General features: G+C 35.8%; 1 protein-coding gene across 2 annotated transcripts in view; it reads left to right on the forward strand.

Moving 5' to 3' along the window:
* PolG1 (DNA polymerase gamma, catalytic subunit tam) overlaps positions 1-13,843 on the forward strand; it is a 359,824-nt gene that overhangs the window by 179,550 nt on the left and 166,431 nt on the right. For both annotated transcript variants that reach the window (XM_090399500.1, XM_090399502.1), the window contains exon 10: positions 3,036-3,117. In XM_090399500.1, coding sequence (XP_090255626.1) covers positions 3,036-3,117 — 82 coding nt within the window. The remainder of the gene's footprint in view (positions 1-3,035; positions 3,118-13,843) is intronic.

Raw genomic sequence — 13,843 nt, forward strand, 5'->3', positions numbered from 1 at the left:
TAAAACCAGGTTTAAAATTGCTTGGTATCTTTAACATAACTATACCCAAGTTAAAAATACTTTCTACATGTCTTAGTTATTGGTATTTACTAGATATTATTTTAATAATGAATTACACGAAGAACTACTTTTTTGTGAGCCACTTCAGGGAAGATATCTTCTCAACAGTAAATAACTTCTTTGTTAAAAACAATATTTTGTGGAAAAACTGTTCAGCTGCTTTAATTGATACAAAGAAAGGATTCAAAGGAAAAGTGACCGAAATAACACCACATGTCAAATTCATTCAGTGTATTATCCACAGACAAGCTATTGCGGCAAAAAAAATGCAGCCTGATATACACAAAATACTGCAGGATATTATCAATATAGTTAATTTTATAAAAACGAGGCCTTTGAATAGTAAAATATTTACAGTACTATGTTAAGAGATGGGCAGTATCCACGAAAATCTTCTATACCAAACGGAGGTTCGTTGGTTATCTCGAGGAAAAGTGCTTAAGAGAGTTGTAGAACTAAAAGATGAGTTACACATTTTCCTACTGGATAAAGATAAGAAATTTGCAGATATTTTCAATGACGATAAGTGGTTATTAATACTATGCTACCTAGCTGATATTTTTGAAATAGTAAACATGCTTAATTTGTCTCTTCAAGGAAAAGGTAACATTTTAACAATGAATGAGAAAATAATTGCATTTCGAAAGAAAATGGTGCTGTGGAGAAAGAAATTTGAAAAGGGATGTTTAGAAAATGTTTCCATCTTTATCTGATTTCGTTACAGAAAATAATGTAAATGTAAAATAAGAAGTCTGATATCTGCACATTTAAAAAGTTTAGAGACATACTTTTGCAACTTATTCACAGATCTTCCTGGCGAGGAATTTTAATGGATTTTATACCCATTTGCAGAAAATGTAAAAATTGACCACCTTCCGATTATTTTTCAAGAGCAGTTAACCCCCCAACCGGCCACGATGTCTATAGACGTCGAGCTAAATCTAGATACGAAGCTTTAAAACTCACTGAATAATATGGATAAGAAGTGCAATTTGGTGTCACTATTTCATCCACATTGGCCAGTAGGAAGGTTAATTGACATTAGATACAACACAACTTTGAAAAACGAATTTCAACAGAAATCTCTTCACAATTGGTGGATGGGTCTGAAGTCAGAGTATAGCAATTTAGTAAACACAGCAAATGATGCACTCCTACCGTTTGGTTCTACTTATTTATGTGAGGTATCATTTTCTGCAATGATAGATATTAAAATCAAATATTGAAATAAATTAAACTTGCAACCAGACCTTCGTATCGCAGTATCAGAAGCCATCAAACCAGAATTTCAAGAAATTATGAGAGAGATGCAAGGCCATTGTTCACATTAAATATTGTAATAAATATGTTTGTAAGCTGTTAATAATAAAAATAATGTGTAAAAATATATAGCGTTTTTTATTATTATATGATGATACAGGGCATATTTCCTCTTTATAATACTTATTACAATAGATTTTTGCTCAATCAATTTGGGGTGGGTATGTGCTATTTATTTTTTCTATCTTGGGGGTATGCGATGAAAAAAGTTTGGAGACCACTGGTCTAGGAGATCAGAGATGATAAAGTTGACATGAGGACTGAAACTAAAGATATTCTGAATATCAAGAGTAATTGCCAGCCTATTTGGCTGAGTGGTTAGTATACCTGTTCTCCAACCAACACACGTTTGAATCCTGTTGTAGGCACGGATGCTTGTGATTGTCTTTAGGTGGGAGATGAATTTCATCGTCTGGTGTGAGACCGCCACCACCCTGCTTATTGGAGGCCTGAAGTGGCTTAAAAAAGTTCTATGTTTGGTTTCCAGACTATGCAAAAATAAATCAAATAAAATTACAAAATATATATATAGAAAATTGCTAAAAATATATATATATAGAAAAAAGACTATAGTTTAAATGTACTATAGGTTTACTAATAACCTTTCATGGGTGGGAAACATATAAAAAAAATTTTGAAAGACTGTTAACCGAACAAGCAGTGATAGAATAATGATAGAAAATATTCAAGAGGAATGCAATTAGGACCACATCAGTACTTAAGGTAGGAAAAGCTTTTGACGTCCAAAGCCTGAATTTGGAAATGCGGTTTGGAGTAGATGCTATCTGACCAGAAATGCTCAAATCTGGAATTGCAGTGGATACACCCTATAATTCATCAGGAAATTGAATTCTAGATGATTGTAGTAGATATGTCTGAGTAATCATCTATTAAAAAAAAGGAGGGGTATAACTGAATATGAGAATCATGGAGGAATCTCCCTTCTAAGTGTTCAAGATAAGAATTATGCAAGCATTCTTTAGACTAAGAAAATTTATAGAAGAGAAACTTTTAGAAGAACAAGCTAAATTAAGACCAAATGGAAGAGGTTGGATAAATTTATATGGAATAAGAGAGAAATTAGCCAAAACACTGAACTAGCAGTAAATGAGACAGCATACAAACTACTTTTAATTTATGGATTTGACTCAGTTTTCACTTTGAGATAAATAGTTGAGAAATCCTGGGAATATAAGAAGGATCTGTACTTAAGTTTTGTAGATCTGGAAAAAGCATAAAAAGGGCCAGGGAGAAGCTGTTCAGAATGCTTCAGTTATTTTGCATCAAATCATCTTATATAGAGCTCAGGTGGTTTTGATGTAAAATCAAGTTTAACACAACAATGCACTCTGTCTTCACTTATTAGTTATAATATGAAAGAATAATAAGTTTGTGAGAGTGGTTTATCAGATAGATTGAAAATATTTTTGAGATTGGTAGCAGAAACAGAACACTAATGTTGAATGAATTTAAGGAAAGATTTACAGACATAATTAGTAGTTAGAATTGAGCAGCTTTGAGTCAGTGGTATTGAGGTGAAGAAGTAATAATAATGATCATATAAGCAAAATTTTCTCAAGTTTTTGTTATTTTTTATATTTTAAATAAATTTGAAAACAAAATGCATTAGCAGGATTGGTTTAATTTACTTTCAGTTGGTATCGAGATTTATGTACAAAACCAAGCAGCTCAGATTCTAGAGAATGGGAACCTGGACCAACTCTTATTAGTACACAGGTACTATTATTATTGTTATTGTCATTATTATTACCAGAGATTTCTGTAGAATCAGTGACTCATTCAGGGAGCCACTTATCACACACATCTGCTGTCATCTTTTCTTGAATTCATTTTCACACTACCTGCATTCACCACTTCCAAAGATGTGCCATTCCAATCATGCACTGCTCTATGAGAGAAAAATCTAGATCTCATCCCTATCTTGACTGCATTCATTGTCATCTTCCATGAATTTCCTCTCATCCTCTCAACATCCTTCATAAAATGAAAAATTCCATCTATTGGTATGACCCTTTTAGAACTTTGATGGTCTTTATCATATTACCTTTTGTCTCCTGTTTGTGGATTGCGGGCACAGTCTACAAATTCTCAATCTGTTCTCACCGGCTACTATTAGAAACTTTTATTTAATACTGTGTTGAACCAACCACCTTTAGCCCAAATTACAGCATAATATGTGATTTAGCATAGATTCCACAAAGTGTTGGATTGCATCTACAACATACCAGGTGTTTGCCAGACAATCCTTTAACTGGCTCAGATTTGACAGAAGAGGACTTTGCTACCAGATCTGTTTTTCTGACACATCCAGGCTTTGTGGTGGCCAGGGAAGATGGTGGAAGTCCACTGTCATTCTTGCTAAAACACTGCTGAACAATTCCTGCATGATAAACAGTAGCATTGTTGTCCATGAAATAACTGTCACCTGCTGGATAAAAAAGTCAACATTGCAAGATGGACTTGATGGGCAGCAATGTTCAGATATTCCTTGGAGGATACCCACCCTTCCAGCAATATCAAGGGTCAGGTTCCATACCAACAGAACATGTCCCACACCTGACACTACTTTCAGAACCTTAAGTTGTGTTTACAAGGCAAGCTGGGTTCATTGCATCATGGGACTCCTGCCAAACTCTCTGCCTACTGTCGATTCAGAACAAGGTGTATACCATAACTTGTTGGACCACAACTTTTTTTTTTTTCATCTTCCAGTGTCCAGTCACAATGTTCCTACACCACTGTAGACGATAGTAGCATTGAGTGATGGAATAAGCACTGGAGAAGTGCAGTTGATGACTTTCCTCATTATTTTGGAGAAGCCTGAGATGATGGCAATTGGTCAGTATTTTGGTAGACTCCTGTCTCCATTTTTTTGGAATAGGCTGGATATGAGATTGCTTCCACATGTTGGGACAAGTATCTGCTACTATGTGTATAACAGATTGCACAGACAATACAAGTGATCAGAATGTTTAAGAACAAATGGAGAGAGGAGGCCATCAGGAGCAGGAGACTTTTTTGTATCCAAGTTATGTGGTAATTTTCTGATGTCTTTTTGTCGACAAACTATACAAAGCATATGGTGCTAGGATTATGATATGGTAGGTGGCAATTTCCCTTGGTCATCAATGCAAGAATTTGAAGAAAAGAGTGATGCTAGGAGATCAGTTTTTTCTTTGGATGAAGTAACAATGATGCCAGATGAGAGAGAGAGAGAGAAGCTGAAGTACAGATGAGAAGAAGTTGCGTCTAGTAGACCAGAATAGCAAGGGATCAGAATGCATGACTTCCATGTGGAAAGGAGGCAAATTTTCTGCTGTTGGTCTTTATGATATCTGCTTTGCATTTGTTGCATGTTTTGGTATAGGCCAGTGTTTCCCAACGTGGGGCATGTGCCCCACAGGGGGGGCAATTTGAATATTTTGGGACAATTAGAAAATGATGTTGCATTCGTCACCCCATCACCAATATACTAAAAAAACTCACCATTGTTAGCGATAAATTGTCGATGTTGCAACCCTGACTTTCCGAGAAGAAAAGCTGACATCACTAGTACATCCGTCAACATAAATACATTATCAAGAAGAACTCTCAGAAAAGCAAAATGATGAGTCTATTCAACATAAAAGGAACAATGGCATGGCTTTCTGACGAGACAGAAATGAAATACTGAAATTCAACTAGTTTTGCAAAAAAAATACTGTTGCCCTTCCCGTCATCATATTTAGTTTAATGTGGCTTTAGTTGAATGTTGCTGTAAATGACATGCTACTGAAAAAAAGAAATCATCTGGATATCACAAACCATGGGGATTTGAGATTATAAATGACTAAATTAGTACCCCAAATAAAAACTCTTTGCAGCAGACATCAAGCTCAAGGATCGCATTAACTTGGATTTTATTTTCCAGAGTTCAGTTTGATTTATGTTTTATAATATACAAAGTGTAATATCAAATTTATATTCATTGAAGAAAGTCAAATTAAAAACAGTTTTACCTATGTTCCTTTTTTATTTAAAGTACATATTTATATTATATTTTTTCAGAACTTGGCTGACTATTATGCTAGAGGGAGGGGGCATCAAAATCTTTGAGGCTTTGAGGTGGGGCATGATCCATAAAACGTTAGGAAATACTGGTATAGGCAAAGTATGAAGCTGGAGTTCTTGATGCTAGCCACCTGCAGTAAGCTGAATTTTTTTCTTCAACTGCTCTGATGCACTTTCTGTTGAAGCAGGGCTTAGAAAACAGATGGGGATTCTAGAATAAGGGACGAAGGCCTTCATGTTGTTGAGGTAATTTCTGTGACCCATTTAGAGCAGGTGTTAGAGTTGGGTGAGCTGAAGCAATAGTCTGACCATGGAAAGAAGTAGAAGTGCTGGAAGACATCCTATTTGGTGCCTTTGAAGATCCAGCGGATACGATGTCAGGAGTAGCTTGAAGAAGGGCATTCTCTGAGAGAGGAGACTTGTACAAGATTGTGGTCTTAAGTTGCAAGAGGGGAGGTTTCCTCTATGGAGTATTTGGAGGGAGAACTGGTTAAAAAGAGATCTAGAGTATTCGGTGAGTGAAGAGAGCTGTTAGGAATTTGTGTAGATAGATGAACAATTTGTGATAGATCATTACTTATGGCAAAGATTTCTGCCTCTCATCCAGCTTGGTCAGTTGTTTTGGAAAAAGGGAGCCAGTTGGAATTACAGTAATACCTCGACTTACGAACTTAATTCATTCCTGACTGCGGTTCGTATCTCGAAACCCAATTTTCCATTATATCTTATGGGAAATCAATTAATCCATTCCAAGATTCAAAAATTAAAAAAAAAATTCGAAAAATAAAAAAACTATTCTCAACTAAATGAAGAAAATGCAAAGAAATGGAGGAGTGAGAAACAGCATTTTTACACTATAAATATGCATTTTGTGTACCATTGCATATTAATTTTTATTTATGAAATCTTTGGTTTTACATCATTAGTATGAAAATAATCTTCCATTAAATTGTAAAAAAAAGTCATTTTCTTGTGGCTGATTTTGTGGTTCAGGAGTTTTTAATTTGTTGTCATCAGTTGCTTCTTTTTGTCTCTTAGGTGAGGGAGGTTTAAAAAACCTATACAACGTTGACTGAATCTGTCATTTTCTTATTTCCTTAACGCCATTCTAAAGTGATTAATGACACTGTCATTGAAGATATTGGTGGCTCTAGAAACAACACCTTGATTTGGATACCACTTGTTAACCAATTCTTGCAATTCACTCCAGTGCTGCAAGATTTTTTTTATGTCACTTGTTGGAATTGCTCCCTTTTTGTTGCTGTCTTCTGTGTCCTCTGAAGACATTTGCTTTTCCTCCTCATCCATTTCTTTTTCCTGCTCTCTTCTTAACTCCTGTAGATCTTCAGTGGTCAGCTCAATGTTGTGCTCCTCTACGTCTGCTTCATCAACTTCCAAATGCATGGTCTTGCCCAGGGAGACAACTGTATTTACAATGTCAATTTCACTTACAGGTCCTTCCAATGCATTTCCTCGGACACAGTCGGCCATAACTTTTTCCAGGCTGATTTTAGAGTTCTCACAGAAACATCTTCCCATGCCTGACTAATAAGGCGCAAACAATGAACAATATTGAAGCGATTCTTCCAGAATTCCCTGACGGTTAATTCTGTGTCAGTGATAACTTCAAAACACCTTTGGAAAAGAGCTTTGGTATAAAGCTTTTTGAAGTTGGAAATATATTGATCCATTGGTTGTAGGAGTGGGGTATTAGGAGGCAAGAACTTAATTTTGATGAAATTAAACTCTTCATCCAAATCTTTTCCACAACTGTGGTGGATGTGCTGGAGCATTGTTCATTATCAGAAGAATTTTCTTAGGCAGATCCTTTTCTTGTAGATACCATTTCGCTGTGGGAGCAAAGACCTCTGTCATTCACTCACAGAAGAATTTTTGTGCCTGTTAACTTTTTGCGTTTTAAAGACTAGGATTTTCAGAGTAGTAAACCAACAGAGGTTTTATCTTCAGGTCACCATTGGCATTGGCACAAAAAAGCAAAGTTAGTCTGTCTTTATTTGGCTTGTGTCCTGGCAATGCCATTTCCTCCTTAGTGATGAACATTCTCCTAGTCATTTCATCGCAGTTGAAAACTTATTCTGGCTGTAACCTTCTGACTCCATCAGTTTCTGAAATTCCTTCACGAACCTTTCAGCAGCTTCTTTGTCAGCACTAGCACCTTCTCCATATCTAACAACATTATGGATACTGGTTCTATTCTTGAATTTCTTAAACCATCCTTTGCTAGCTTTAAACTCTTCGCCGATGTCTTTGCTACTGCTAGTCGACAGCAAATTCTGCAAAAGATCTTTGTAATAAATAGTTTGAGCTTGTAAACAGATCATGTTTTGAGATACACTGTCTCCTTTCAGTTGCATGTCATTAATCCAGATAAGTAGTAAAGTTTCCATTTCTTCCATAACTTTATTACTTCAAGATGACACGATAGATACTTCTTTGGCCACATCCAGTTCCTTATAAAAATCTGCTTTCTTGACAGTTGTAGCTATGGTGGATTTGGACTAGTCATACTGCTTGCACAGATCACTTTGCCTGACTTGTTTCTCATATTTTTCCACAATGTCTCTCTTAATTTCTATTGTGATTTTCTTCTTCTCTTCTTTCTTAGTTTTCTTTGGCCCCATATTGAAAATAATATGCTGATCAGTGAAATGACACTTATCTGGTAGATTATTCAGAAAATAAATGTGAAGCTACAATAAAACACATCACTTATAAAAAGAAATACCTACAGTACACATAATAAATACAAACCTAAAAAAATCATGAAGTGTATTTGTTTACACAAATATCGAAATAGATACACAAAAAAGCAAATACATGCAGCGTTCGTCGTATTTCAGATAAATATGATGTAGTAACAACAATTGTTACACTGGAGATGGTTCAGTGCATGCTCAGCTAAACATGCACTGAACCATCTAAAAAAGTTTAAAAAAAAGTATAATGTAAAACAGGCTTTAGTTCGTTTGAAAAGAAAAGCATCACGGTTCGTATCTAGAGAGATCAAAATGGGATATGAAAAAAGTTCGTATGTCGAGTGGTTCATAAGTCGAGGTACCACTGTATTTGCTTTTGAGGTCACCTAGGAAGATGACCTTACTATTCGGATGGCTTGGAGACAAATATGAAGAGGTCTGAATAGTTATTGGAGTTTGGAGAATGATAAATACAGCAGATAAATATTATTAGATGGGACAAGGAAATTTTGAGCCAGAGAAGGTCGAAAGCAGGGGATTCTATATTAGCCTATCTCTGTTTCTAGCATGCATTGTCTTCTGATCTTTCGAAGGCACAGGTGGTGCTACCCTTATGGCAAAAGGAATTGTGTAGTGTGTAATTTGGGTACTGGATGTGGATAGTAGTGGATGTAGATGCTGTTTAGGTTTCTGTCAAGAGTTGAATGTCTGGATGACTGTAAGTGATGGTGAATGTCATTTATGTTGGTATTAATGCCATGGATGTTAATGGATGTAGAAGTGAGTTTTTAACGCAGAGATTCTGGAATGATTTGTATGAAGTTATTGGCTGTGTTTTGTGTTTTTTATTGGACTTCATTTATGAGGGAGATTCCTTTTCATCACAGAGAACTGTCATTGTAAAGTTCATCATTAGTGTTTGTTTGTGGTTAAATGGAAGGATAGATTGGGTTGTGTAGTGAGAGAAGATAGTTTCTTGGACATGACATCTGCACAAAGAATGACTAGTCTTCTTGCTATAATGTAGCCTTGAAAGTGTCTCCCACATTCCACTATCCGAACACTTCCAGGCACAACATGGCAGAGCGATAGTCTTCATGAAGAATATGAATGTTATTGAGCTTGGCAGATTGAACCACATTTTGATTTTAGGTAACATTTGAAATGAACAATAACTCTCCATCAAATAACAGATTCATATACATACGAATTTATTTGATGGAGAGAATATATACTTGCATAATAGTTCATTTACAGATTAACTCGCTCCAAACTATGAAGGCTGTGATTATGAGTAGCTGCTGCATGCATTTTAACACTTAGAAGACAGTGGAGAGAATTACTTTGATTACTCGATGGACCTGTGTTTCACTCAGAATTTCTCCATGAGTGCAGGTCACAAAGATGCCTCTAACGATCTCAACCTTGAGCCTCTCTCTTCCATGTTATACCCATAGATTTCACTAGTGGATCTTCCCATCTTGTAGGTGGTCTTCCTGCTTTTCTCTTTATTCTTGGTTGCCAGTTGAGTATTCTATATGTCCATCTGTTATCCCTGAGTCTGGCTATGATCTGCCCATCTCATCTTGCTTTCATATACTGCAGTTACCACATCTTTTATGCCTGATCTCTTTCTTAGTTCCATGTTTCTAACATGTTCCATTTTGCTGATGTTACAAATCCTTCGTTCTATTGCATGCTGAGTTATTCTGAGAGTTTCTTCCTTTTCTTGTCGTGTTCCATGTTTCTGATCCATATGCGAGTGATGGAAGAATGTCACTATTAAATAGTTTTGCCTTTGCAGAGATGTCAAGATTTGGATCAGTAAGTGTTTCTTTTATTCTGTTGAATGATAGCCATGCAGCTTTCTTTCTTTTTGCTAGTTCTTCAGATAAATCATTATTCATTTTTATTGTTTGTCCTAGGTAATTTTAGGAGTCAACTTGTTCTATAGGATGTTATCAATATATAGGTGACTGTCACTTGTGTAGATGTTTTTGATCCATTTTGTTTTTTCTAGATTCATTTCTAAGCCTATTTTACTGCTGTTTGTGGATATTTTTTCACCCATTTCTTCTAGGTTTTTTGGGTTTTGGGATATCAATACTAGATCATCAGCAAACATAAGGATTTGTAGTTTTTCACCATCTATGCTTATTCCTCCGTTTAGGTCTATTTTTTTCAGAATGTATTCTAAAGTACTGGTAAATAGATTTGGGGTGATCAAATAGGTTATTTGTGTGGTCTGATTTTTGTTAGTTTCTTTTATCATGTGGATGTAAGTAGGGTCCACATTTATTTCCAGTAAGGCACTGATGATTGCATTGTGTTCTATAGTATCAAAGCTTTTTTAAAATCAATAAAGAGGAAACATAGAAGGATTCGGTACTCTCTGCATTTTTCTGTTAGTTGTGAAATGACCTGGATATGATCTCTTGCAGAGAAGCCTCTTCTGAATCCTGCCTGCTTTCTACTGGAGTTGTCTTCGAGAGTGTTTTGGATTCTGTTCATGATTTTATATATGTGAGAGAGTAGACAGATTGGACAATAGTTTTTTGTCTTCCTTGTTCCCTTTTTTGAATAGAAGTATGGTTTTTGAGGTCTTCCATTCCTCTGGAATCTTTCTTTCTTTGAAGTACCACGTGAATCTGGCAGCGAATGCTTTGAAAATAATTAGTCTACCTTGTTGGATTTCTTCAGCCTTAACACGATCAAGTCCTGAGGCTTTACCTTTACTCATTTTCTTAAGGGCATGTTCTATTCTTCTGGAAGTACATTTGGTATATTGCTTGGTTTTGCAATGATAGGTTCTGAAACTTGGCACTTAGTTGCATAGAGATCATTATAAAAATTTTGCACAATTTCTTCTATCCTTTTTCTATTAGTATGTTTTTCTCCATTTTGATCCTGTAAAGCAGATGGAATTGACTTTAAAATTTAAGTCTTTCTCTATTTTTTTCAGGCTGGTTTTTGCCCGCACTGCTTTTCTTAGTTTTTGTATCCTGAAAGTTTTGTAGTCTTCCGGAATTCTTTTCCTTAATGGCTTACAGATAATTTTGTATTCTAGAAATTTTTCTTCAGATTTCTTCAGTTCTTTTCTCTTTTTCAGTAGTTCTATAGTTTGAGGTGAGAGTCATTCTCTTTTCTTTTGTTTCACAGGAATTTCTGATTTTTTCTTGCACTCATTGAATTTATTAATAAAGTCAATGTAGTCATCATTTATGTAACAGTTCTTAATAGCCATTCAGTCTCTTCTACCTACTTCCTGAACTTGTGGTAGCCTATTTGTTTGGGTTGTCTTTTGTGGTTTGATGTTGCCCTGATATGCTGTTCTTTTTTTGTGGTCTGTTCTTATAATGGCTCTGAGGAGTCTGTGGTCAGAATCTATGTTGAAGTATGTTTCGCCTATTGTATACCAACATTTTGTACCAGTCTTTTACAGTCTGTTAAAATGTAGTCAATTTCATTTTTTTGTCCATTCGGTGATTGCCAAGTCCATCTTCCTGGGCGTTTGTTGAAAAAAGTGTTCATGATAAAGAGTTGTTCAGCTACAGCAAATTCAGCTAATCTCTCTCTCCTCTTCTATTTTTTTCTCCCAGGCCGTGTGGTCCTATGAACTTTTTGTTTTCTTTTCCACATCCTATTTTGGCATTAAAGTCACCACCGACAAATGTATATGTTGACTTGTAATTTAATGCCTATTCAAGATTCATGTAAAAATTTTCTATTTCTTGATTATCTGTTACAGATGTTGGAGCATAGCAGGATATTAATTTTATTGTTATATTGTTCTCTATTCCAATTACGAGTACACCTATTCTTTCAGATGTGATATTACAAGAAAGGATCGACTTGGTGAGCTTAGATTTAACAATGAAGCCCACTCCGCCTTGTTTGTCCATTGTTTGAGGATGCTTCGAGGAGTATCTGTGAGCCATTGTACCATCTTGCTGTCAGTTCTTTCAATCTTTTTGTTTCATTCACTAGCAGGATATCCAAGTTGATATTGGTTAGTTTTTTGATTAAAAAATCTATTCTGTAGTCTCTTGCCAAAGTTTGAGTAGTGAGGGTACCGATTGCTATTTTCATAGATTTAAGAGGTGGCCTGTTTTCATCTGAGAGATTCTTAGCACCCCTGGCCTCACTCTGTGCCTTACCACCGCTGTAGAAAGATGAATGTGGGCCCTGCAGGACTCGGGGCCATTTCTGTTGTTGTTGTGGCATCTTTGCTGTGGTCGCATATACACTTCTCCTGACCAGGGTTCTGAAGTGTTCGCCAGAGCTCTGTTAGTTGTGTTGGGTCCAGGTCCGATAATGGTCAGAATTCCCAACACCCCAGGATGCACCACGGGGAGGTAGAGTTGGACTTTGCACCCCTGGAGAGAATTCCTGATGCCTATTCTAGTGAACAGTGACTGTGAAAATACTCGTAGACAATGCAAATACAGAAACAGAACATCTTTGGAAAAGAGAATGGAGTGAATTTTTTGAGGCATTAGAGAAGGCAACTGGCTCACTAAAAAAGGGAAAAGTTGGTCCTTGGAAATTTAAACAGCAGTAGGAAATGACTACCAGACATAGAAATGTTTTGGGAAAATTTGGAGAAAAGCATGAAGCTAATAATAATAATGGTAAATACCTACTGGATTCCTGTTCAGGATATGGATTAGTTATTACTAACACCATGTTCCAGTGTAAAAATGTGCACAAATTCACATGGAGAGAAGATGCAAGAAATAAGCAGTCTCATTGACTATGTCATAATTGATAGTGATGTTTTTCCACAGATTCAGGATGAAAGAGTATACAAAGGATTTGAAATAGGAAGTGATCACTATTTAGTTTTGAGCAGGAGGAAATTGAATTTCAGACTGAAAAGAAGAGTATATAAGAAAGTTTTAAAACAAATCAAGGTTGAGCAGTTTTCAGAGGTGAACTGTAGACTGAAATACACAAACATCATTGAAAAAGAAAATGAAAGAGTTTGAAAACAAGAACAAACCTTGGAGATGCAATGGCAAATCCTGAAGAAAACACTGATTGATTCTTCTAGAGAGGCAGCATAATGAGGTTGTCTGTAAGGACAGAAAAATAAAAACTTCATGGTGGACTCATGAAGTTAAATCAAGCAGTGAAGGAAAAGAAGAAAGTGTATCGAAAGTTCCTGGTGAATAAGTCAGCTTGTGCTCTTATTGGTGAAATATTCTAGAGGCTACCAAAAAAGCTGAGAAATGGAGAAAAAAGTACCGTAAAAAGAATCAGAGATGATATAAGGTGACATGAAAACTGAAGATAAAATTATTCTAGATGTCTGGAGTAATTACTTTAAAACTGCAAATGAAACAAGCAGTGTCAGCATGATGGTTGAAAACTTCATGGTTGAAAAATATCATCAAAAACCTGAAATGTGGAAAGGCAGCTAGAATATATGAAATTCAACCAGAAATGCTCAAATATGGAAGTATAAAAGTTTTACAGTGGTTGCATTGCATAATTCAGAAGGCCTGCTTAGAGGATCAAATTCCAGATGATTGGAGTAGAGTTCTCATAGTACTCATCTGTAAAAAGTGAAATAAAATTGAATGTGAGAATTACAGAGGTATTTCCCACTTGAGTGTTCGTGGTAAGATTTATGCAAGTATACTTGAGAAACGGCAAAGAAAAATTGTGGAAGG

Source organism: Typopeltis vanoorti, chromosome 10, assembly GCF_054136105.1.
Source record: "Typopeltis vanoorti isolate ZY-2024b chromosome 10, IOZ_Tvanoo_1.0, whole genome shotgun sequence".
Taxonomy (NCBI): Eukaryota; Metazoa; Arthropoda; class Arachnida; order Uropygi; family Thelyphonidae; genus Typopeltis; species Typopeltis vanoorti.